The sequence below is a fragment of the Taeniopygia guttata genome, chromosome 37 (genome assembly GCF_048771995.1).
Source record: "Taeniopygia guttata chromosome 37, bTaeGut7.mat, whole genome shotgun sequence".
NCBI classification, from domain to species: domain Eukaryota; kingdom Metazoa; phylum Chordata; class Aves; order Passeriformes; family Estrildidae; genus Taeniopygia; species Taeniopygia guttata.
The window spans coordinates 1,334,379-1,360,492 of NC_133062.1; the positions used below are offsets into that span (position 1 = coordinate 1,334,379).

The window sequence follows — 26,114 nt, forward strand, 5'->3', positions numbered from 1 at the left end:
CCGGCCTTGGCCTCGGGCATGGCGGCGGCGCGCGGGAGGGAATGGCCCCGCCCCCCCCGCGCGCGCCTTTAAACCCCATTGGCCACTCCCACACAGGCCACGCCCACACAGGCCACGCCCCCATGCAGACCACGCCCCTCACACAAACCACGCCCCCTTATGGGGGGGGATTTCAGTCCAATGGAACCTTCCAGCCCCCCCCCCCCTCCAACCCCAATGGAACATTCCGGCCCCTCCCCACCCGATTTTTGGGGTTTTCCTCCAATTTTTGGGGATTTTTCACCCCAAATTTTTGGGGTTTTCTCCGAAATTTGCAATTTCTGCCACAATTTTTGGGTTTTCCACCACGATTTTTGGGATTTCCCCCCAAATTTTCTGGGGTTTTTCCCCCCAATTTTAGGGTTTTCCACACCAATTTTGGGTTTTTTCCCCAAATTTTGGGGGTTTTTCCCGATTTTTTTGGGATTTTCATCCCAAATTTTGGGATTTCCACCCAAATTTTCAATTTATGCCGCATGTTTTGGGTTTTCCCCCCAATTTTTTGGGGGTTTTTTCCCATTTTTTGGGATTTTCTCCCAAATTTCAGTGAGTTTTTCTGAATTTTCGATTCCCACCTACATTTTGAAATTCCCACCCAAATTTTGGGATTTCCCCCCGAATTTTGGGTATCATTCCCAAATTTTGGAATTTCCACCCCAAGTTTTTGCCATTTCCTCCCAAATTTTGGGATTCCCACCCCAATTTTTTGGGAATTCTTCCCAATTTTTGGGATTTCCCCCCAATTTTTTTTTTCCCAAATTTTAAAGTTTTTTTCACAATTTTAGGATTCCCACCCCAATTTTCTGGGATTTCCACTCAAATTTTTTGGGATTCCCACCCAATTTTGGGATTTTTGACCAAATTTTCCATTCACACCTCAAATTTTGGGATTTCCCCCCAATTTTGTTTTTTTTCCCAAATTTTCTGGGATTCCCACCCAAAATTCTGGGATTCCCACCCCAATTTTTTGGGATTTCCCACCCCAATTTTTTGGGATTTCCACCCCAAACTTTTGGGATTTCCCCACAAATTTTGCGGGTTTTTTTCCCAATTTTTTACCATTTCCCACCCAATTTCTCGGGATTCCCACCCCAAATTTTGGGGATTTCCCCACGAATTTTGCGGGTTTTTTTCCCAATATTTTGGGATTCCCACCCTAATTTTTTACCATTTCCCACATAAATTTCAGGATTCCCACCCCAAATTTTTGGGATTTCCCAACGAATTTTGTGGGTTTTTTCCCAATTTTTTACCATTTCCCACCCAATTTTTTGGGATTCCCACTCCAATTTTTTACCATTTCCTACCCAATTTCTTGGTACTCCCACCCCAAATTTTTGGGGTTTCCCCGCGAATTTTGTGGTGGTTTTTTCCCAATTTTTTACCATTTCCCACCCAATTTTTTGGGATTCCCACCCCGAATTTTCACCGTTTCCCACGTAAATTTCAGGATTTCCACCCCAAATTTTTGGGATTTCCCCATGAATGTTGTGGGGTTTTTTTTCCCAATTTTTTGGGATTCCCACCCGAATTTTTCCCCATTTTCCACCCAATTTTTTGGGATTTCCCACCCCAATTTTTTGGGATTTCCACCCAATTTCTCGGGATTTCCACCCCAAATTATTGGGATTTCCCCACGAATTTTGCGGGGGTTTTTTCCCAATTTTTTTTGATTCCCACCCTGATTTTTCCCCATTTCCCACCCAAATTTCAGGATTTCCCCCCAAATTTTCCCCCGTTTCCCCCAAATAACAGCCCCACACCATCTCCACGTGCCCAAACTCGGTTTATCTCCGACTCCAACACTCGAGTGGGGGAAAATTCCCTCGGGGGACCAACAAAATCCACCCAAAATCCCCCAAAATCCACCCAAAAAATTCCCACCCACAAAACTCCTCTTCACCACCGGACCGAACCATTTCCTCTCCGCGGGGGGGGGGGGACGGGATGAATTTTGGGGCGTTTCGCCGTTTTTTGGGGGTTTTTTTCGGGGTTTTTGGGGTATTTACAGCGGGGGGAGGGGCAGGGCGGGCGGGGCGGGGCCCCCCGGGGATTTGGGGGGCCCGGGGGGGTTTTGGGGCTCCTCGGGGGGTTGGGGGGCGCCCCCGCGGCGGCCGCGCTTGCGGAAGTATTTGTAGCGCTGCACGTAGGCGCTGACCAGGCGCGTCACCTTCACCGGGTTGATCTCCCCGCTGCGGCTGTGGCAGATCTGGGGAAAAAACACGGGATTTTGGGATTTTGGGGGATTTTGGGGGGTTTGGGGGATTTTTTGGAATTTTTTGGGATTTTTTTGGAGGGGTTTTGGGGAGTTTTCAGGCATTTTTTGTGATTTTTTGAGGGATTTTTGAGATTTTTTGGGGGATTTTGGGGGTTTTTTTGTGATTTTATTCGGTTTTTTGGGGGTTTTGGGATTTTGGGGATATTTTTGGGATTTTTTTGGGGGTTTTTGGGGAGTTTTCAGGCATTTTTTGTGATTTTTTGAGGGATTTTTGTGATTTTTTTGGGGGGGTTTTTAGGGTGCTTTTGGGGTTTTTTTGGGGATTTTGGGGTTTTTGGGCTTTTTGGGATTTTTGGAATTTTTTGGGGATTTTTTGAGGGGGGGGTTCTGGTTTTTTTAGGCATTTTTTGTGATTTTTTGCAGGATTTTTAGGACCTTTGTTGGGATTTTTGTGGATTTTTGGGGGGGTTTTTAGGGTGTTTTTGGGGGTGTTGAGGGATTTTTGGGGGTTTGGGGAATTTTTGGGATTTTTTTGGGATTTTTTTGGAGGGGTTTTGGGGCTTTTTTTTGTGATTTTTTGCGGGATTTTTGTGATTTTTTGGGCATTTTTGGGGGTTCTGGGGGTTTTTTTTGTGATTTTATTTGGTTTTTTTGGGGATTTTGGGGGGTTTTGGGGATTTGGGAATTTTTTGGGATTTTTTGGGGATTTTTTTGGGGGGGTTTGCGGGTTTTTTAGGCATTTTCTGTGATTTTTTGCAAGATTTTTAGGACGTTTATTGGGATTTTTGTGGTTTTTTGGGGGATTCTTAGGGTGTTTTTGGAGGTGTTGAGGGATTTTTGGGGGGTTTTGGAATTTTTGGGGGATTTTTTGGGGATTTTTTTGGGAAGGTTTCGGGGGTTTTTTAGGAATTTTTTGTGATTTTTTGAGGGATTTTTGGGATTTTTTTGGGGTTTTTAGGTTGCTATTGGGGGGTTTTTTGGGATTTTGGGGCTTTTGAGGTTTGGGGGCTTTGGGGGATTTTTTGGGATTTTTTTGGGATTTATTTGGGGGGGTTATTGGGGCGTTTTGGGTATTTTTTAGGCATATTTGCAGGATTTTTGTGATTTTCAGGGGGTTTTTAGGGTGCTTTCGGGGGTTTTTTGGGGGGGGTTTTGGGGATTTTTTTGGGGATTTTTGGGGGGGTTATTCAGGGGTTTTGGGGATATTTTAGGCATTTTTTGTGATTTTTTGCAGGATTTTTAGGACGCTTGTTGGGATTTTTGTGATTTTTTGGGGGGTTTTTAGGCATTTTTTTCTCGTTTTTCCCCATTTTTTTCCCGATTTTCCCAGTTTTTTCCCGTTTTCCCCCATTTTCGCCCCAAATCCTGTCACCTTGTGCACGGCCTTGCGCAGGATGTCCTTGTACTCGTCCTTGCTGATGTCCTTGCGCTGGTAGAAGGGTTTGATGGCGAGTTTCACCTCCTCCACCGCGCGCTCCTGCGTGTGCAGCTTCTGCAGGTACTGCGGGGGGAAACGGGGCACAAAGGGTCACACAGGGGTCACAGCGGGGTCACGGGGTCACACAGGGTCACCATGAGGTCAGCATGAGGTCATGGGGTCACCATAAGGTCACAGGGTCACCATGAGACCATGGGGTCACCCAGAGTTCACCGTGATGTCACCATGAGGTCATGGGGTCACTGCAAGGTCACAGAGTCACCATAAGGGCACAGGGTCACCATGAGACCATGGGGTCACCTAGGGTCACCATGAAGTCATCATGAGGTAATGGGGTCAACACAAGGTCATGGGGTCACCATGAGGTCACAGAGTCACCATTAGGGCACAGGGTCACCATAAGGGCACAGGGTCACCATAAGGTCAAAGGGTCACCATGAAACCATGGGGTCACGCAGGGTCACCATGAGGTCACCACAAGGTCATGGGGTCACACAGAGGTCACAGTGTCACCACTAGATCGTATGAGGTCACAGGGACACCATGAGGTCATGGGGTCACACAGGGTCACACCAGGGTCATGGAGCACTATAGGGTCACACAGGGTCATGGGGTCAGCACGAAATCATGGGGTCACCACAAGGTCACAGGGTCACCATGAAATCATGGGGTCACCATGAGACCATGGGGTCACCCAGGGTTCACTGTGAGGTCAGCATGAGGTCACAGGGTCGCCATAAGGTCACAGGATCACCATGAGACCATGGGGTCAACTATGGTCACCGTGAGGTCACCACAAGGTCATGGGGTCACCATAAGGTTACAGGGTCACCATGAAACCATGTGGTCACCAATGGTCACCACAAGGTCATGGGGTCACCGCAAGGTCATGGGGTCACACAGGGGCCACCACTAGGTCATATGAGGTCACAGGGACACCATGAGGTCATGGAGCACCATGGGGTCACACCAGGGTCATGGGGTCAGCACGAAATCATGGGGTCACCATAAGTCACAGGGTCACCATGAAATCATGGGGTCACCATGAGACCATGGGGTCACCCAGGGTTCACTGTGAGGTCAGCATGAGGTCACAGGGTCGCCATAAGGTCACAGGATCACCATGAGACCATGGGGTCAACTATGGTCACCGTGAGGTCACCACAAGGTCATGGGGTCACCATAAGGTTACAGGGTCACCATGAAACCATGTGGTCACCAATGGTCACCACAAGGTCATGGGGTCGCCACAAGGTCATGGGGTCACCCACGGTCACCGTGAGATCAGCACGAGGTCATGGGGTCACCATTAGGGCATGGGGTCACCATAAGGTCACAGGGTCACCATGAAATCATGGGGTCACCTCGGGTCACCGTGAGGTCACCACAAGGTCATGGGGTCATCACGAGGTCATGGGGTTACCACAAGGTCATGGGGTCACCGCAAGGTCATGGGGCCGCCATAAGGTTACAAGGTCACCTCAAGGTCATGAGGTCACACAGGGGTCACAGGGTCACCACTGGGTCATATGAGGTCAGTGGGACACCATGAGGTCAGGGGGTCACACGGGGTCACCATGGGGTCGTGAGGTCACCATAAGGCCACAGAGTCATCGTGAGGTCACCACAAGGGCATGAGGTCACACAGGGGTCACAGGGCCACCACTGGGTCGTATGAGGTCACAGGGACACCATGAGGTCCCCAAAGTCCCCAACCCCCCCATGTCCCCCAAGTCCCCAACATCGCCAACATCCCCGATGTCCCCAAATGTCCTCAATGTCCCCAACATCCCCAACCCTCCCAAATGTCCCAAATCCCCCCAACATCCCCAATGTCCCCAAATTCCCCAACATCGCCAACGTTCCCAATGTCCCCAATCCCCCCAACCCCCCCATTGCCCCCAACCCCGCCAAATCCCCCCAACGCCCCCAAATGTCCCTGATGTCCCCCACTGTCCCCAACATCCTCAACCCCAACGTCCCCAATATCCCCAATCCCAATGTCCCCCAATCCTTCCAAATGTCCCCAACCCCCCCCAAATATCCCCAACGTCCCCAACCCCCCTGATGTCCCCAATGTCCCCAACCCCCCCAGTGTCCCCAATGTCCCCAATGCTCCCAACCCCCACAATGTCCCAATGTCCCAAACCCCCCAACGCCCCCAAATGTCCCAAATCCCCCCCAATGTCCCCAATCCCCACACATCACCAATGTCCCCAAACCCCCCAACCTTCCCCAAATCTCCCCAGCCCCCCCGATGTCCCCAATGTCCCAAATCCCCCAACGCCCCCAAATGTCCCAAATCCCCCCCAAATATCCCCAACGTTCCCAACGTCCCCAACCCCCCAAATGTTCCCAATGTCCCCAGTGCCCCCCAAATGTCCCTAATGTCCCCAACCCCCCCATTGCCCCCAACTCCCCCAAATGTCCCAAATCCCCCAACACCCCCAAACGTCCCCAACCCCCCCCAAATGTCCCCAATCCCCACACATCACCAATGTCCCCAATGTCCCCCAACGTCCCCAACCTCCCCCAAATCTCCATAACCCCCCCGATGTCCCAAATCCCCCAAATGTCCCCAACGCCCCCCAACCCCCCCAAATCTCCCCAATCCCCCCCAATGTCCCCAAACCCCAAATGTCCCCAATCACCCTAAATGTCCCCAAATTCCCCCAAATCCCCCCAACCCCCCCAATGTCCTCAGTGTCCCCAATGTCCCCAATCCATCCAATGTCCCCAAACCCCCCGATGTCCCCAATGCCCCCAATGTCCCCAAATGTCCCCCCCCCCACCCCCCCAGTGTCCCGGTACCTTGTCGCTGTCCCCTCTGCCCTCGCTGTCCCTCCTGTCCCCCCCGTACAGGGGGGCTCCGGGCCCCGCCCCCCCCAGGCCGGGCAGGGTGGGGGTGGGGGGCGCGGGGGGGCCCCCCCCGAGGGGCAGCAGGTACGGGGGGGGGCCCTGGGGGGGGCCCGGGGGGGCGGGGGGGGGCGGGGCGGGGCCCAGGGGGGGAGGGGCGGCCTTGCCCTGGCTCAGGATCTGCCGAAAAAGGGAAAAAAATTGGGGGGCAACTTTTTTGGGGTGTCCTCGGGGCTTTTTGGGGTCCCCACCCCCATTTTGGGGTGTCCCTGGTCATTTTTGGGGGTCCCCACCCTCATTTTGGGGTGTCCTCGCTGCTTCCTGGGGGTCCCCACCCTCATTTTGGGGCGTCCCTGGTCCTTTTTGGGGTCCCCACGTCATTTTGGGGTGTCCCTGGTCATTTTTGGGGTCCCCACCCTCATTTTGGGGTGTCCTCGGTGCTTTTTGGGGTCCCCACCCTCATTTTGGGGTGTCCTCGGTGCTTCTTGGGGGTCCCCACCCTCATTCTGGGGTGTCCTTGGTCATTTTTGGGGGTCCCACCCTCATTTTGGGGTGGCCCTGGTCATTTTTGGGGGTCCCCACCCCCATTTTTGGGTATCCCTGGTCATTTTTGGGGGTCCCCACCCCCATTTTGGGCTGTTCCTTTTGGGGTCCCCATCTCTCCTCCCACTGTCCCACCCCAGTTTTGGGGTCCCCACCCCCTGTCCCCCCCCAGTTTCGGGGTCCCCTCCGGGTGTCCCCCCAAATTTGGGGTCCCCACCTGGTTGGTGGCCTGGATCAGCTCCTGCGCCTTGGCCCGGCTGGCCAGGTTGGCCTCCTCCATCTTGAACAGCAGCGCCGTCACTGCACCCCAAAAACACCCCAAAAACCGCCCGTTACCCCCGGGGGCACCCCAAAAACACCCCAAAACATCCCAAAAACACCCCAAAAACACCCCAAAAACACCCCAAAAACACCCGTTACCCCGGGGAAACCCCAAAAACACCCCAAAACACCCCAAAAACACCCCAAAAACCCGTTATCCTGGGGCACCCCAAAAACACCCAAAAACACCCCAAAACACCCCAAAACACCCCAAAAACACCCGTTACTGCCGGGGGCACCCCAAAAACACCCCAAAAACACCCCAAAACACCCCAAAACACCCCAAAAACCCCGTTATCCCCGGGGGCACCCCAAAACCACCCCAAAAACCCCCGTTACCCCGGGGGCACCCCAAAAACACCCCAAAACGTCCCAAAAACACCCAAAACCACCCCAAAACACCCCAAAAACACCCCAAAACACCCCAAAACCCCCCAAAACTACCTTAAAACCCTCTAAAAAATCCCCCAAACCCCCCCAAACACACCCCAAAACCCACCATAAATACACCAAAACACCCAAAACCCCCCAAAAACACCCCAAAAAAAAACCCCAAAACACCCCAAAACCACGCCACAAAAACCCCAAAGCAACCCAAAACCCCCCCAAAACCTGCCAAAAACTCCCAAAACACCCCAAAAAAACCCAAAACTTTCACCTACATGCCAAAACACCCCAAAACCCCCCCAACCCCCCTCAAAACCCCCCAAAAAGCCCCAAAATGCCCCCAAAAAACCCCCAAAACCCCCCCCAAAAAAACCCCAAAATTTCACCTATGTGCCAAAATCCCCCAAAACCACCCCCAAAGCCCCTGCAAAACCCCAAAAACAACCCAAGACCCACCATAAACACTCCAAAACCCCCTGTTACCCCCGGGGTCACCCCAAAAACACCCCAAAAACCTCCTAAAACCCCCCCAAAACCCCCCAAACCCACCACCTACGTGCCAAAACCCACCCAAACTCCCAAAATCCCCCAAACCCCCCCAAAAACCCCCCAACCCCGCCACCTACGTGCCAAAATGCCCCAAAATCCCCCCAAAAACCCCCCAAATCCCCCAAAACCCCCCCAAAATACCACCTACGTTCCAAAATCCCTCCAAAACCATCCCAAAGCCCCCAAGAACCCCCCAAAAACTCCCAAAATCCCCCAAAAATGCCAGCTATGTGCCAAAACCCCCCAAAACCACCCCAAAGCCCCCAAGAACCCCCCCAAAAATCCCCCAAAAACTGCCCCAAAATCCCCAAAACCACCCCAAAACCCCTAAAAAAACCCAAAAAATTTCACCTATGTGCCAAAACCCCCCCAAAACCCCCCCAAAAACTCCCCAACCCCCCCCCCAAAAATCCCCTAAAACCATCCAAAATCCCCCCAAAACCCCCCCAAACCCCCCCAATCCCCCCAACCCGCCACCTACGCGCCAGGACGCCGCTGGTGGCGCAGTCCACGCCGCCCTGCAGGCTCCAGCCCGGTGCTGGTGCCGGTGCCGCCGGCGCCGCCGGTGCCGCTCTGCCGCCGTCGTCCTTCCCCTCGCTGCGGCTGTCGGCCTCGGGCTCCGCCCCACTTTGGGGGTCCCCCACACCCGTCCCCTCGGTTTTGGGGGGCGCCGCGGCGCCGTCCTCGGCGAGGAAGGACACGTCGGGGGTCTTGCAGCTGCTGTCCACCGTCTGCGAGTCCGGCGTCAGCTCCCGCTCCGCCGCGCCCGCCGCGTTCACCGATTTCGGCGCGGTGACCGCCGGTGACGGAGGACTGGGGGGTTTTGGGGTCCCCCCGGCGGATTTCTCCGAGCCGGACCAGGCGGGTTCGGTTTTGGGGGGCAGGCGCAGCGGGGGGGAGGCGGCGCTTTGGCTGCAGCTGTCGGCCTTGGATTTCTTCAGCGCGGCGGCGCCGCCGGCGCCGGTTTTGGTTTTGGTTTTCCTCTTCTTGCGCGCCTCGCCCTTGGTTTTAACCTTCACCTTCTTCACCGCGCCCTTGGTTTTGGGGGGTTTGGCTTTGCGCGGTTTGGCCCCCGCCTCGTTCCGCGGTTCGGTTTTGGGGGGTCCTTTCTCCGCCTTCTCCTCGGCCTTGAGGAACGCCGCGCGGCTCTCGGCGTCGCGGGCGAACTTCACCCCGATTCCGGCGGTGCCGCCGTCCTTGCCGGGCGTCGTGGTGGAGCTGACGCCCTCACGGATCAGCACCGACACCTTGGACTGCAGCTTCACCTTCCTCGGCGCCGCCGGTGCCGCCGGAGCTTTCGGCGCCGCCGTTTCCGCCGCTTCCTTGCCGTGCCCGGTTTTGCCTTTCCGCCCGGTTTTTTCCCGTTGTTTCTCCTTGTTTTTTGGTGGTTCGGCCGCCACCGGCTCGGCGTAATCCTTGAATTTTTTCTTGTATTTCTCCCTGGCCGGCGGCCGCTCCTCGGTGCGGCCGCGCTTCCTCTCCTTCTCCTTCTTGCCGGGCTCGTTGGGCGCCGGCCGCGCGTCGGTTTTGCGCGCCGGCGGCTCGGCGTGCTCGCGGTCGGAGAAGCCCTCGAAGCTCAGCCCCTCCGAGTCGTAGAGCACCTCCCGCTTGGGCTCGGGCGTGCCGGCGGCGCGCCGGCTCACCGTGATGGTCCTTTTGATGGCGAACAGGTCCGAGTCGTTCAGCTCCTGCACCGAGGGCGGCACCACGGCGCGGGGCTCGCGGCGCCGCGCCGCCTCGCCCTTCTCCGCCTTGGCCTCGGCGTCGCGCCGGGAGCCGCGGCGCTCCCGGGACCTCGAGCGCTGCTTCTTCTTCTTCTTCTCGCCGCGGTGCTTCTCCTTGTGCCGCGAGCGCCCGGAGCTGCCGGAGCGCCGCCGCCGCCGCTTCTCCCGCGAGCGCGAGCGCCGCGACCACGAGCGCCGGCGCGACCGCGACCGCGACCCGCGCCGCCGGTGCCGCTCCTTCGATTTCGGCGCCGGCTCCGGCGCTTTCTTGGCGCTGCCGCCGGCCCAGGCGGTGCCGCCGGTGCCGGAGGAGCCGCCGCGCTCGCGGGACCGTTTCGATTTCTTGCGGGACGCCGCCGACGGCGAGCGCGGCGAGGGCGGCGCGCGGAGCCGCCGCTGGCTCAGGATTTTGCGCCGCAGGTCGGAACCGCCGCCGGCGGCGCCGCCGCTTTTCCAGCGCGGATCCGGCTGCAATTCGGCGCCGAAATCGGCCTCTTCGTCCGAGTCGGCGTGCAGCGACAGGAAATCGTCGCCGCCCTCAGGCAGCCGCGGCGCTCGCGGCTCCGGCGCGCGGCCGCGGGCGTTCCCGGCGTTCCCGGCGTTGCCGGCGGTGCCGCGGAAGATCCGCAGCGGGCTGAAGCGCTCCTCCTCCGGCTGCACGATCTCGCCCTCCTCGATCTCCGAGTCGCCCGGCGTGCCCCACTCGCGCCGCCCGCGGTGCCGCGGCGGTTTCGGCGCCCCTGCGGCGGCTCCGGCGGCGTTGGCGGCTCCTCCGCCGCGGGGTTGCGGTGGCACCGGCGGCGCTTTGGGGTTGCCGGCGGTCACCACCTCCAGGGAGAGCTTGCCGTCGAATTTGGCGTGCGCCTCGCTCTCGGCGCGGCCTTTGCCGCCCAGATCCACCACGAAGACGCGGCGGCGCGGCTCCGCCTCCACGGCGGCGGCGGCACGGCGGGGCGAGGAGCCTTCCTCCCGCTCTTCCTCCTCCTCCTCCTCCTCCTCTTCCTCCTCCTCCTCCTCCTCCTCCTCCTCCTCCTCGGGCAGCGTGGAGTCGGCGCCGGGCGCGTTGGGCGGCGTTTTCGGCGGCGCCGGCTCCGGATCTTTCTCGAAGTCTTGGCTCAGGCTGTTGTCGTCGTAGATGCCGGCCAAGGTCTCCGAGATGCGGCTGATGCTGTGCGAGACGTCCGGCAGCGCCGGCTGCTCTTCCTCCTCCTCCTCCTCCTCCTCCTCCTCTTCCTCCTCCTCTTCTTCCTCCTCCTCCTCTTCATCCTCCTCCTCCTCCTCCTCCTCCTCCTCGGGGCTGGGGCTGCTGCGCGAGGAGCTGGGGTTGGAGCCGGTGGGGTCGAAGGGGTCGTACTTCTGGTCCTGCCGCCCTTCGGCCTCTTTGCCGGGCGAGGAAGATGAGGCGGCGCCGCCGGCGGTTCCGGCAGAACCGGCGCCGTAACCGAATTCCGCCGCGGCGCCGCCGCCGCCGCCCGCCGGGTTCTCCTCGTCCGTGGGGTGGAAAGGATCATAAATATCCAGGGAGGGCGAGCGGGGCCGGGCGGGAACGGGCGGGGGGCAGGAGGAAGAGGAGGCGGGCGAGGAGGAAGAGCGGGAGGAGGATGAGGATGAGGAAGAAGAGGAGGAAGAGGAGGAAGAGGAGGAGGAATCGGCTTTTTCCGGCGGGTGGGCGCGGCCGGGCTCGGCGCGGCCGGCGGGGGGTGGTTGTGGGGGGCGCTGCTGTTGGTGCTGTTGTTGTTTTTGGGGTCCCCCCGGCCCCCCCGGAGCGGCCGCTCGGGGTCCCCGGGGGCGCCGAGGCCGGGCCGGGGTCGGGGGAGGGGCGCGGCGGGTCCGGTGGGGGAGGGGAGGAGCCGGGGGGGTCCCGGCGGGGGGGCCCGGGGGGCACGGGGGACCCCCGGGGACGCGCCAGCGGCGGGAGGAGGAGCCGGGGAGGGGACCTGGGGGGGACAGGAGGTGGCATCAAATTTGGCAAAGAGGTACTCGAAATATCGACTTTGCACCCCAAAATATCCCATTTGTACCCCAAATACCCCATTTGTACCCCAAAATGTCCCGTGTACCCAAAATATCCCATTTTTAGCCAAAATATCCCATTTGCACCCCAAAATATCCCATTTGTACCCCAAAATGTCCCATTTGTATCCCAAAAATTCCATTTGTTCCCCAAAATATCCCATTTGTACCCCAAAATATTCCATTTGTACCCAAAATATCCCATTTGTTCCCTAAAATATCCAATTTTTAGCCCAAAATATCCAATTTTTAGCCAAAATCCCCCATTCCCATTTCCAGCCCAAAATATCCCACTTGTACCCAAAAATATCCCATTTGTACCCCAAAATATCCCATTTGGACCCCAAAGTATCCCATTTGTACCCCAAAATATCCCATTTGTACCCAAAATATCCCATTTGTAGCCCAAAATATCCCATTTGTACCCCAAATATTCCATTTGTAGCCCAAAATATCCCATTTGTAGCCCAAAATATTCCATACATAGCCCAAAATATCCCATTTGTACCCTAAATATTCCATTTGTTCCCCAAAATATCCCACTTGTACCCAAAATATCCCATTTGTACCCCAAAATATCCCATTTGTACCCCAAATATCCCATTTGGACCCCAAAATATTCCATTTGTTCCCCAAAATATCCCATTTGTACCCCAAAATCCCCCATTACCATTTCCAGCCCAAAATATCCCATTTGTACCCCAAAATATCCCATTTGTACCCCAAAATATTCCATACATAGCCCAAAATGTCCCATGTGTACCCAAAATATCCCACTTGTACCCAAAATATCCAAATTTTAGCCAAAATCCCCCATTCCCATTTCCAGCCCAAAATATCCCATTTGTACCCAAAATATCCCATTTGTACCCCAAAATGTCCCCTTTGAACCCCAAAATATCCCATTTGTACCCAAAATATCCCATTTGTACCCCAAAATGTCCCCTTTGAACCCCAAAATATCCCATTTGTACCCCAAAATATTCCATTTGTACCCCAAAATATCCAATTTTTAACCAAAATCCCCCATTCCCATTTCCAGCCCAAAATATCCCATTTGAACCCCAAAATATCCCATTTGTACCCAAAATATCCCCTTTGAACCCCAAAATGTCCCATTTGTACCCAAAATATCCCATTTGTACCCCAAATATCCCATTTGGACCCCAAAATATTCCATTTGTACCCCAAAATCCCCCATTACCATTTCCAGCCCAAAATATCCCATTTGTACCCAAAATATCCCATTTGGACCCCAAAATATCCCATTTGTACCCCAAAATATCCCATTTGTACCCAAAATATCCCATTTGTACCCCAAATATCCCATTTGTACCCCAAAATATCCCATTTGTACCCCAAAATATCCCATTTGTACCCCAAATATCCCATTTGTACCCCAAATATCCCCTTTGAACCCCAAAATATCCCATTTGTACCCCAAAATATTCCATTTGTTCCCCAAAATATCCCATTTGTACCCCAAATATCCCATTTGTACCCCAAAATATCCCCTTTGAACCCCAAAATATCCCATTTGTACCATAAAATATCCCACTTGTACCCAAAATATCCGATTTTTAGCCAAAATCCCCCATTCCCATTTCCAGCCCAAAATATCCCATTTGAACCCCAAAATATCCCACTTGTACCCAAAATATCCCACTTGTACCCCAAAATATCCCATTTGTACCCCAAAATATCCCACTTGTACCCCAAAATATCCCATTTGTACCCAAAATATCCCACTTGTACCCCAAAATATTCCATTTGTACCCCAAAATATCCCATTTGTACCCCAAAATATCCCATTTGTACCCCAAAATATCCCATTTGTACCCAAAATATCCCATTTGTACCCCAAAATGTCTTATTTGTACCCAAAAATATCCCATTTGTACCCCAAAATATTCCATTTGTACCCAAAAATATCCAATTTTTAGCTAAAATCCCCCATTCCCATTTCCAGCCCAAAATATCCCATTTGTACCCAAAATATCCCATTTGTACCCAAAATATCTCATTTGTACCCAAAATATCTCATTTGTACCCAAAATGTCCCATTTGTACCCCAAAATATCCCACTTGTACCCAAAATATCCCATTTGTACCCAAAATATCCCATTTGTACCCCAAAATATCCCATTTGTACCCAAAATATCCCATTTGTACCCCAAAATGTCCCCTTTGAACCCCAAAATATCCCATTTGTACACCAAATATCCCATTTGAACCCCAAAATATCCCACTTGTACCCCAAAATATCCCATTTGGACCCCAAAATATCCCATTTGTACCCAAAATATCCCATTTTTCCCTAAAATCCACCATTTCTGCCCTAAATTCTATAGAGTCCCTCAAAATATTCCATTTGCACCCCAAAAGATCCCATTTGCACCCCAAAAATCCCAAAATACACCCAAAATCCCCCCAACCCCCCGGCCAACATCCAACAAAACCACCTAAAAGGCTCCAAAATCCCCTCAAATCCCCCAAAATCCTCCCAAAACGCCCCCAAAATCCCCCTCAAATCTTCCCCAAACCCCAAAATGACCCCAAAATCCACCATAAACCCCCCAAAATCCACCTGAAGTGCCAAAATCCACCCAAAACCCCCCCAAAATCCACCCCAAGTTTCCCCCAAAATTCCAAAATCCACTCCAATTGCCCCCAATTCCCCTCAAACCCCCCCAAAATCCATCCCAAACCCCCCCAAATCCACCCAAACCCTCCTGAAAACCCCCGAAAATGCACCCAAAATCCTCCCAATTCCCCCCAAATCCCCTCAAACCCCCCCAAAATCCACCCCAAATCCCCCCAAATCCCCCCAAAATCCACCCCAATTCCCCCCAAATCCCCCCAAAATCCACCCCAATTCCCCCCCAAAATTCCAAAATCCTCCCAAAATCCCCCAAATCCACCTAAACCCTCCTGAAAACCCCCGAAAATGCACCCAAACCCTCCTGAAAACCCCCAAAAATCCACCCAAAATCCTCCCAAAACCCCCCAAAATGACCCCAAATCCCCCCCAAATCCCCCCAAACGCCCCCCGACCCCCTGACCTCCTTTGGGGGCTCTCCAGGGCCGCTCCCGGCGCAGGAGCCCCGAGGCGGCCGCCAGCCCCCCCAAATCGGCCACGCGGACCTCGGCCACCAACTCCAGCTCCTCGGCTTCGGGGGACCCCTCCCCGCTGGGGGCACAGGCACCGGCTGAACCCCAAAACCGACCCCGGGACCCCAAAATGGGCCCAGAAATGGAGCCCAAAACCCCAAAAATGGGCCCAGAAATGGAGCCCAAAACCCCAAAAATGGGCCCAGAAATGGAGCCCAAAACCCCAAAAATGGAGCCCAAAACCCCAAAAATGGGCCCCAGAAACCAACCCCGGGACCCCGAAAATGGGCCCAGAAACGGGGCACAAAGTCCCAAAAATGGAGCCCAAAGTCCCAAAAATGGAGCCCAAAATCCGATCCCAGAATCCCAAAAATGGACCCCAAAAATGGAGCCCAAAATCCCAAAAATGGGCCCCAGAAATGGAGCCAAAAATCCCACAAATGGGCCCCAGAAATGTAGCCCAGAATCCCAAAAATGGACCCCAAAACCCCAAAAATGGGCCCCAGAATCCCAAAAAATGGACCCCAGAAACGGACCCCAACATCCCAAAACCGACCCTAGAACCCCAAAAATGGGCCCCAGAAACAGAGCCCAAAATCCCAAAAATGGGCCCCAGAAACAGAGCCCAAAATCCCAAAAATGGGCCCCAAAAACGGAGCCCAAAGTCCCAAAAATGGAGCCCAAAATCCCCCCACGAGGCCCAAAAATGGACCCCAAAAATGGACCCCAAAATCCCAAACATGGACCCCAAAATCCCCCCCCCAGCGAAGCCCAAAAGTGGACCCCAGAAATGGACCCCAAAATCCCAAAAATGGATCCCAAAAATGGACCCCAAAATCCCAAAAATGGACCCCAAAATCCGATCCCAGAATACCAAAAATGGACCCCAAAAATGGACCCCAAAATCCCAAAAATGGACCCCAGAAATGGACCCCAAAATCCCAAAAATGGACCCCAAAATCCCCCCCTAAAGCCCAAAAGTGGACCCCGAAATGGACCCCAAAATCCAAAAAAATTGACCCCAAAAAATGGTCCCAAATATCCCACAAATAGACCCCAAAATCCCAAAAATGAACCACAAAAATAGACCCCCAAAATGGACTAAATAATCCCCCCTGAACCCCAAAAATGCGCCCCAAAAATAGACCCCAAAATCCCAAAAATGGACCCCAAAAATAGAGCCCAAAACCCCAAAAATGGACCCCAAAAATGGGCCCCAAAATCCCCCCTAAACCCCAAAAACAGGCACAGAAACCCAAATTTTTGGGGTCCCCTCCACCATTTTTGGGATTCCCTCCATTTTTGGGGTCACCCCAATTTTTAGGGTGTCCCCCCAAATTTTTGGGGATTCCCCCCCCAATTTTTGGGGATTTCCCCCAAATTTTGGATTGTTCCCCCCCTCATTTTTTGGGATCTCCCCCAATTTTTGGGGTCCCCCCCCCAATTTTTGGGGATTTCCCCCAAATTTTGGGTTGTTCCCCCCCATTTTTTGGGATCCATTCCCAATTTTTGGGGTCCTCCCCCAATTTTTGGGGATTTCCCCCAAATTTTGGGTTGTTCCCCCCCATTTTTTAGGGTCCATTCCCAATTTTTGGGGTGTCCCCCCCAAATTTTGGGGTCCCCCCCTCACCTGCTGAGCTGCAGCTGCTCCAGGGCCCCCCCCGGGCCCCCCACGGGCTCCCAAACCTGGGGGGAAACCCGAACTGGTCAGACTGGGAGGGACTGGTTTATACTGGGAGGGACTGGGAGGGACTGGGAGGGACTGGGACAAATTGGGAGGGACTGGGAGGGACTGGGAGGGGACTGGGAGGAACTGGGAGGGAACTGGGACAAACTGGGATGGACTGGGAGGGGTTTGGGGGGAACTGGGATATACTGGGAAGGGAACTGGGAGGGACTGGGACAAACTGGGAGGGACTGGTTTATACTGGGAGGGACTGGGAGGGAACTGGGAGGGAACTGGGAGGGACTGGTTTATACTGGGAGGGAACTGGGACAAACTGGGAGGGACTGGGAGGGAACTGGGAGGGAACTGGGACAAACTGGGAGGGACTGGGAGGGGTTTGGGGGGGACTGGGAGGGAACCGGGAGGGGTCTGGGGGGGAACTGGGAGGGACTGGTTTATACTGGGAGGGAACTGGAATAAACTGGGAGGGACTGGTTCATACTGGGAGAGACTGGGAGGGACTGGGAGAGACTGGGAGGAACTGGGACAAACTGGGAGGGACTGGGAGGGACTGGGAGTGAACTGGGACAAACTGGGAGGGACTGGTTCATACTGGGAGAGACTGGGAGGGACTGGTTTATACTGGGGGGACTGGGAGGGAACTGGGAGGGACTGGGAGGGAACTGGGACAAACTGGGACAAACTGGGAGGGACTGGGAGGGAACTGGGAGGGACTGGGAGGGACTGGGAGGGGACTGGGATATACTGGGATGGACTGGGAGGGAACTGGGCTGTACTGGGCCATACTGGGATGAACTGGGATGAACTGGGAACAGAAGGGAGATGGACTGGGATGGACTGGTCCACACAGGTCTGAACTGGTCTGTATTGGTCTGTACGGGTCCATACTGGTTTGTGCTGGTCCATACTGGTCTATACTGATCTGTACAGGTCTATACTGGTTTATACTGGTCCATACTAATCCATACTGGTTTATACTGTCCGTACTGGTCCATACTGGTTCATACCGGTCTGTACTGGTCCATACTGGTTCATACCGGTCTGTACCGGTCCATACTGGTTTACACTGGTCTGTACTGGTCCATACTGGTTTATACTGGTCTGTACCGGTCCATACTGGTTTACACTGGTCTGTACTGGTCCATACTGGTTTATACTGGTCTGTACAGGTCCATACTGGTTTACACTGGTCTGTATGGTCCGTACTGGTCCATACTGATCTATACTGGTCCGTACTGGTCCATACTGGTTCATACTGGTCTGTACTGGTCCATACTGGTTCATACTGGTCTGTACTGGTCCATACAGGTCCATACTGGTTTATACTGTCTGTACAGGTCCATACAGGTCCATACTGGTCCGTACTGGTCTGTACTGGTCTGTACTGGTCCATAGAGGTCCGTACTGGTTTATACTGTCTGTACTGGTCCATACTGGTCCGTACTGGTCTGTACTGGTCCATACTGGTTCATACTGGTCTATACTGGTCCATACTGGTTCATACTGGTCTGTACTGGTCCGTACTGGTCTGTACAGGTCCATACTGGTTTATACTGGTCCATACTGGTCCATACTGGTCTATACTGGTCTGTATGGTCCATACTGGTCCATACTGGTCCATACTGGTCTATACTGGTCTGAACTGGTCCATACTGGTTTATACTGTCCGTACTGCTCCATACTGGTCCATACTGGTCCATACTGGTTTATACTGTCTGTACTGGTCCATACTGGTTTACACTGGTCTGTATGGTCCATACAAGTCCATACTGGTTTATACTGGTCTGTACTGGTCCCTACTGATTTACACTGGTCCATACTGGTCTATACTGGTCCGTACTGGTCCATACTGGGACTCACCGTGCCGCCCTCGGGCCGGGCTCCCCAGCACCAGCGCTGCAGCCGGGGGGGCTTGTGGGGGGGGTCTGGGGACAGAGGGGACACCGTCAGAGGGGGGGGACAGCGGGGACACCCCAGGGGACACCCCAGGGGACATCAGGGACACCCCACGTGACATTGGGGACCCACAGGTGACATCGGGGACCCCTCCAGGTGACACCAGGAGACATTTGGGACCCCCCAGGTGACACCAGGTGACACCAGAAAACCCCCAGGTAACACCAGGACACCCTCAGGTGACATTTGGGACACCCCAGGTGACCTCAGGGACCCCCCAGGTGACATTGGGGACACCCCCAGGTGACACCAGGACCCCCCAGGTGACATTGGGGACACCCCAGGTGACATTGGGGACACCCCCAGGTGACACCAGGACCCCCCAGGTGACATTGGGGACACCCCCAGGTAACATTGGGACACCCCCAGGTGACACCAGGACACCCCCAGGTGACATCAGGGACCCCCCAGGTGACACTGGGGACACCCACAGGTGACATTGGGACCCCCAGGTGACATTGGGGACCCCCAGGTGACATCAGGGACCCCCCAGGTGACATTGGGGACACCCCCAGGTGACATCAGGACCCCCCAGGTGACACCAGGGACACCCCAGGTGACATCAGGGACCCCCCAGGTGACACCAGGACACCCCCAGGTGACATCAGGGACACCCCAGGTGACATTTGGGACCCCCAGGTGACACCAGGACACCCCCAGGTGACATTGGGGACACCCCCAGGTGACATTGGGGACACCCCCAGGTGACATTTGGGACACCCCAGGTGACATTTGGGACACCCACAGGTGACATTTGGGACACCCCCAGGTGACATCAGGACCCCCCAGGTGACATCAGGACCCCCCAGGTGACATTTGGGACCCCCAGGTGACATTGGGGACCCCCCAGGGGACATTGGGGACACCCCAGGGGACATTGGGGACACCCCCAGGGGACATTGGGACCCCCCAGGTGACATCAGGACCCCCCAGGTGACATCAGGGACACCCCAGGTGACATTTGGGACCCCCAGGTGACATCAGGACCCCCCAGGTGACATCAGGGACACCCCAGGTGACATTGGGACCCCCCAGGTGACACTGGGACCCCCCAGGGGACATTTGGGACCCCCCAGGTGACATCAGGGACCCCCCAGGTGACATCAGGGACCCCCCAGGTGACATTTGGGACCCCCAGGTGACATTTGGGACCCCCAGGTGACATTGGGGACACCAGGGGACATTTGGGACCCCCAGGTGACACCAGGACACTCCAGGTGACATCAGGACACCCCCAGGTGACACCAGGACACCCCAGGTGACATTTGGGACCCCCCAGGTGACATCAGGACCCCCAGGTGACATTGGGGACCCCCCGGGTGACATCAGGACCCCCCAGGTGACATTGGGACACCCCAGGTGACATCGGGGCTCTCACCTTGTCCCCAGGTGCCGGCGCCGCTCAGGAGGCGCTGAAGGGCTTTCTGTGGGGAGGGAGCCCCAAATCACCCCAAATCACCCCAAAATCACCCCAAATCACCCCAAAAATCACCCCAAAGCACCCCAAAATCAGCCCAAAAATCACCCCATAATCAGCCCAAAATCAGCCCAAAAATCACCCCAAATCACCCCAAAAATCAGTCCAAAATTCACCCCAAATCACCCCAAAAATCACCCCAAATCACCCCAGAATAACCCAAAAATCACCCCAAAAGCACCCAAAATCACCCCAAAATACTCCAAAATCAGCCCAAAAGCACCCCAAAATCAGCCCAATATACCCCAAAATCAGCCCAAAATCACCCCAAAAATCACCCCAAAATCAGCCCAATATACTCCAAAATCAGCCCAAAAGCACCCCAAAATCACCCCAAAAATCACCCCAAAATCAGCCCAAAAATACCCCCAAAAATCATCCCAAAAATTACCCCAATATACTCAAAAATTAGCCCAAAAATCAGCCCAAAATCACCCCAAAACCCAGCCCAAATCCCTCCCAGTCCCTCCCAGTATAAACCAGTCCCCCCCAGTCCCCTCCCAGTCCCCCCCCAGTTCCCTCCCAGTGCTCCCAGTTTGCCTCCCAGTCAGTCCCAGTTTATCCCAGTCCCTCCCAGCTCCCCCCCAAACCCCTCCCAGTCCCTCCCAGTATAAACCAGTCCCTCCCAGTCCCTCCCAGTCCCCTCCCAGTCCCTCCCAGTTCCCTCCCAGTCCCTCCCAGTCCCCCCCAAACCCCCCCCCAGTCCCTCCCAGTATAAACCAGTCCCTCCCAGTTCCCTCCCAGTTTATCCCAGCCCCTCCCAGTCCCTCCCAGTTCCCTCCCAGTTCCTCCCAGTTCCCTCCCAGTTCATCCCAGTTTGTCCCAGTATAAACCAGTCCCTCCCAGTTCCCTGCCCCTCCCTCCCAGTGCTCCCAGTTTGCCTCCCAGTCCGTCCCAGTTTATCCCAGCCCCTCCCAGCTCTCCCCCAAACCCCCCCCAGTCCCCCCCCAGTCCCTCCCAGTATAACCCAGTCTCACCAGTAGCCCCTGGCCGGGTCCCTCCCGCTGCTCTCGCGGCTCCTCCCCCCCCCGCGGGGGTTTCTCCTCCTCCTCCTCCATGGCACGGCCGGGCCTGGCGGGGAAAATGGGGGTGGGGGGACCCAAAATCGGGGGGTTTCACCCCAATTCCAGCCCGGCCCCAATTTACCCAATTTTGGGATTTTTTCGGGTCATTTTTGGGGCATAAATTCGACACTTGTGGCTTTCAAATCGGGAATTCCCGCACGAAAATTCTAAATTTCCGCCATAAAATTTGAAATTTTGTCCCAAATATCTCAATTTCTGCCCCAAAATTCTCAATTTTACCCCAAAATCCTTAATTCCTGCCTCAAAATTCTCAGTTTTACCCTAAAATTCTCAATTCCTGCCCCAAAATTCTCAATTTTACCCTAAAATTCTCTTTTTTCCCCAAAATCCTGGACTCCCACCCCAAAATTCTCAATTCCTACCCCAAAATTCTCAATTTTACCCTAAAATTCTCATTTTTTCCCCAAAATCATGAACTCCCACCCCAAAATTCTCAATTCTGCCTCAAAATTCTCAGTTCCCACTCCAAAATTCTTAATTTTACCCTAAAATCCTCTTTTTTTTCCCCAAAATCATGAATTCCAACCCTAAAATTCTCAATTTTACCCCAAAATCCTCAATTCCTGCCCCAAAATTCTCAATTTTACCCAAAAATTCTCATTTTTTTCCCCAAAATCATGAACTCCCGCCCCAAAATTCTCAATTCCCACCAAAAAATCCTCAATTTCTCCTCAAAATCCTCAATTCCTGCCCCAAAATTCTCAATTTTACCCTAAAATTTTCAATTGCGCCCCAAAATACTCAATTTCTCCCCAAAATTCTCATTTTTTCCCCAAAATCCTGAACTCCCACCCCAAAATTCTCAATTTCCGCCACAAAACCCTCAATTTCTCCTCAAAATTCTCAATTCCTGCCTCAAAATTCTCAATTTTACCCCAAAATCCTCAATTCCCGCCCCAAAATTCTCAATTTTACCCTAAAATTCGAATTTTTTTCCCCAAAATCATGATCTCCCGCCCCAAAATTCTCAATTCCCGCCACAAAATCCTCAATTCCCACCCCAAAATCCTCAATTTCTCTCCAAAATTCTCAATTTTCCCCCAAAATCCTGAACTCCCAGCCCAAAATCCTCAATTCCCGCCCCAAAATTCTCAATTTTACCCCAAAATCCTTAATTCCCAGCCCAAAATCCTCAATTTCCGCCCCAAAATTCTTAATTTCTCCCCAAAATTCTCATTTTTTCCCCAAAATCCTGAACTCCCGCCCCAAAATTCTCAATTCCCACCACAAAATCCTCAATTTTTCTTCAAAATCCTCAATTCCCATCCCAAAATTCTAAATTGTGCCCCAAAATCCTGAACTCCCACCCCAAAATCCTCAATTCCCGCCCGAAACTCTCCATTTTACCCTAAAATTCTCATTTTTTCCCCAAAATCATGAATTCCCACCCCAAAATTCTCAATTCCCACCACAAAATCCTCAATTTCCCCTCAAAATCCTCAATTCCTGCCCCAAAATTTGAAATTTTACCCCAAAATCCTGGACTCTCATCCCAAAATTCTCAATTTTACCCTAAAATTCTCATTTTTTCCCCAAAATCATGAACTCCCACCCCAAAATTTGCAATTCTGCATCAAAATTCTCAATCCCCACCCCAAAATTCTCAATTTTACCCTAAAATTCTCTCCTTTTTTTCCCCAAAATCATGAATTCCCACCCCAAAATTTGCAATTCTGCCTCAAAATTCTCAATTTCCACCCCAAAATTCTCAATTCTCGCCACAAAATCCTCATTTTCTCCTGAAAATCCTCAATTGTGCCCCCAAATTCTCAATTTTACCCTAAAATTCTCTTTTTTTTCCCCAAAATCATGAATTCCCACCCAAAAATTCTCAATTCCTACTCCAAAATTCTCAAATTTGCCCCAAAATTTTAATTTTCTCCCCAAAATTCTCAATTTCCACCCCCAAATCCCTTCTATTCCCCCCAAAATTCATTTTTTAGCCCCAAATCTTCATTTCTCCTCAAAATCCCACCCAAATTATCCTTTCACTCCAATTCCCACCCCAAATTCTCCTTTTCTTTCCCCAAATCCTTTTCAGAATCCCAAATTCTCCTTTTCTTCCCCCAAATCCCCTCCCAGAACCCCAAATTCTCCTTTTCTTCCCCCAAATCCCCTCCATGCACCCCAAAATTTCCTTTTCTTTCCCCAAATCCTTTTCAGAACCCAAAATCCCAAATTCTAACCCCAAATTTTCCTTTTCTTGCCCCAAATCCCCTCCCAGAACCCCAAATCCTCCTTTTCTTCCCCCAAATCCTTTCCAGAACCCCAAATTCTCCTTTTCTTCCCCAAATCCTTTTCAGAACCCAAAATCCCAAATTCTAACCCCAAATTCTCCTTTTCTTCCCCCAAATCCCCTCCCAGAACCCCAAATTTTCCTTTTCTTCCCCCAAACCCTTTCCAGAACCCAAAATCCCAAATTCTAACCCCAAATTTCCCTTTTCTTCCCCCAAATCCTTTTCAGAATCCCAAATTCTCCTTTAATTCCCCCAAATCCTTTTCAGAACCCAAAATCCCAAATTCTCACCCCAAATTCTCCTTTTCTTTCCCCAAACCCTTTCGAGAACCCCAAATTCTCCTTTTCTTCCCCAAATCCCCTCCCTTCATCCCCAATTTTCCTTTTCTTTCCCCAAATCCTCTTCAGAACCCAAAATCCCAAATTCTAACCCCAAATTCTCCTTTTCTTCCCCCAAATCCTTTTCAGAACCCCAAATTCTCCTTTTCTTCCCCCAAATCCCCTCCCTGCACCCCAAATTTTCCTTTTTTTCCCTCAAATCCCCTCCCACAACCCCAAATTTTCCTTTTCTTTCCCCAAACCCTTTCCAGAACCCAAAATCTCAAATTCTAACCCCAAATTCTCCTTTTCTTCCCCAAATCCCCTCCCAGAACCCCAAATGCTCCATTTTTTCCCCCAAACCCTTTCCAGAACCCCAAATTCTCCTTTTCTTCCCCCAAATCCCCTCCCAGAACCCCAAATTTTCCTTTTCTTCCCCAAATCCCCTCCCAGAACCCCAAATTCTCCTTTTATTCCCCCAAATCCTTTTCAGAATCCCAAATTCTCCTTTTCTTCCTCCAAATCCCCTCCCAGAACCCCAAATTTTCCTTTTCTTTCCCCAAATCCTTTTCAGAACCCAAAATCCCAAATTCTAACCCCAATTTCTCCTTTTCTTCCCCCAATCCCCTCCCCGCACCCCAAATCCTCCTTTTCTTCCCCCAAATCCTTTCGAGAACCCCAAATCCTCCTTTTCTTCCCCCAAACCCTTTTGAGAACCCCAAATTCTCCTTGTCTTCCCCCAAACCCTTTCCAGAATCCCAAATTCTCCTTTTCTTCCCCCAAATCCCCTGCCTGCACCCCAAACCCCCCCGATCTCCCCCAAATCCTCCTTTTCTCCCCCCAAACCCTTTCCAGAACCCCAAATCCCCTCCCCGCACCCCAAATTTTCCTTTTCTTCCCCCAAATCCCCTCCCTGCACCCCAAACCCGCCGATCTCCCCCAAATCCTCCTTTTCTTCCCCCAAACCCTTCCGAAAACCCCAAATTTTCCTTTTCTACCCCCAAATCCCCTCCCCGCACCCCAAATCCCCTCAAGCCCCCCTCCCCACCCCGTTCCCCTCACGCCCCCTCCCCACCCTCCCCCCGCCCCCAATCCCCCCCAAACCCCCTCCCATCCCCCCCAAACCGCCCCGAACCCCCCCAAACCCCTCTCCCCACCCCAAACCCCCCTCCCCACCCCCTCCCGCACCCCAAAACTCCCTCAGGACCCCCCAAATCCCCCCGATCCCCCCTCAGGCCGGGCCCCGCCGCCATTTTACCGCGGCCGCTCCGCTCCCCGCGCGCGGGGCACGCCGGGTAGCGCCGCCTACCGGGGGGGAGGACCCGCGCCGCGCGCGCCGTTGCCAGGCGACGCCGCCGCCGTGGCCACGCCCCCTTCTCCGCTAAGGCCCAATCACAGCCGTCCCTCCCTCCCCTAAGCCACGCCTACTCCTTAAGCGAGCCCCGCCTCTTTCTCCTTAAATGGGAAGATGCGCGCGCACGGGGGCGGGGTTTGAATAAATTAAAAGAGGCCACTCCCCTCCCCGCGCCCGGAAGTGAAGGGGGGAGTTGGGGTTTGGGGAGGGGGTTTGGGGGGTCCCGAGAGGAATTTGGGGATCCCGAGGGGATTTTGGGGGGTCCTGGGGGGATTTTGGGGGGTCCCGAGGGGATTTTGGGGCATCCAGAGGGGAATTTGGGGGGCCCTGAGGGGATTTTGGGGGGTCCTGGGGGGATTTTGGGGGGTCTTGGTTGTATTTGCGGGCTTCGGGAGGGGATTTTGGGGGTCCTGGGGGGATTTTGGGGGGTCTCGAGGGGATTTTGGGGGGTCCCGAGGGGATTTTGGGGGTCCTGGGGGGATTTTGGGGGTCTTGGTTGTATTTGCGGGCTTCGGGAGGGGATTTTGGGGGGTCCCGAGGGGATTTTGGGGGTCCCGAGAGGATTTTGGGGGTCCTGGGGGGATTTTGGGGGGTCCCGAGGAGATTTTGGGGGTCCTGGGGGGATTTTGGGGGGTCCTCGGGGGATTTTGGGGGGTCCCGAGGGGATTTTTGGGGGTCCCGAGGGGATTTTGGGGGGTCCTGGGGGGATTTTGGGGGCTCCTGGGTGTTGTTTTGGGGGGTCTTCGGTGCCCTCTCCCCCAAATCTTGTGTACCCCCCCCCAAATCCTGCTCCCATTTTCCC

At 53.9% G+C, this 26,114-nt stretch overlaps 2 protein-coding genes across 3 annotated transcripts in view; both read right to left on the reverse strand.

Moving 5' to 3' along the window:
• MYBPC2 (myosin binding protein C2) overlaps nt 1–53 on the reverse strand; it is a 59,666-nt gene extending 59,613 nt beyond the window's left edge. The window contains exon 1 of the mRNA XM_072921550.1: nt 2–53. Within this exon, the coding sequence (XP_072777651.1) occupies nt 2–20 (19 nt within the window). The 5' untranslated portion in view covers nt 21–53. The remainder of the gene's footprint in view (nt 1) is intronic.
• A 1,753-nt stretch (nt 54–1,806) lies between these two features.
• SCAF1 (SR-related CTD associated factor 1) lies at nt 1,807–25,314 on the reverse strand. Of its 2 annotated transcripts, XM_072921385.1 has the most exons (11): nt 25,217–25,314; nt 21,297–21,390; nt 20,221–20,266; nt 18,747–18,811; nt 16,830–16,885; nt 15,151–15,278; nt 8,833–12,012; nt 7,312–7,394; nt 6,507–6,731; nt 3,630–3,758; nt 1,807–2,248 (listed from the first exon to the last, which is right to left on the reverse strand). In XM_072921385.1, exons 2-11 carry the CDS (start codon nt 21,375–21,377, stop codon nt 2,045–2,047), a joined length of 4,197 nt encoding a protein of 1,398 aa, XP_072777486.1. In that variant the 5' UTR covers nt 21,378–21,390; nt 25,217–25,314; the 3' UTR covers nt 1,807–2,044. The 2 variants fall into 2 exon arrangements, with proteins under 2 accessions (XP_072777486.1, XP_072777487.1); XM_072921386.1 differs by lacking the exon at nt 25,217–25,314 and having other exon boundaries at nt 21,297–21,566.
• Nucleotides 25,315–26,114: the final 800 nt, after the last annotated feature.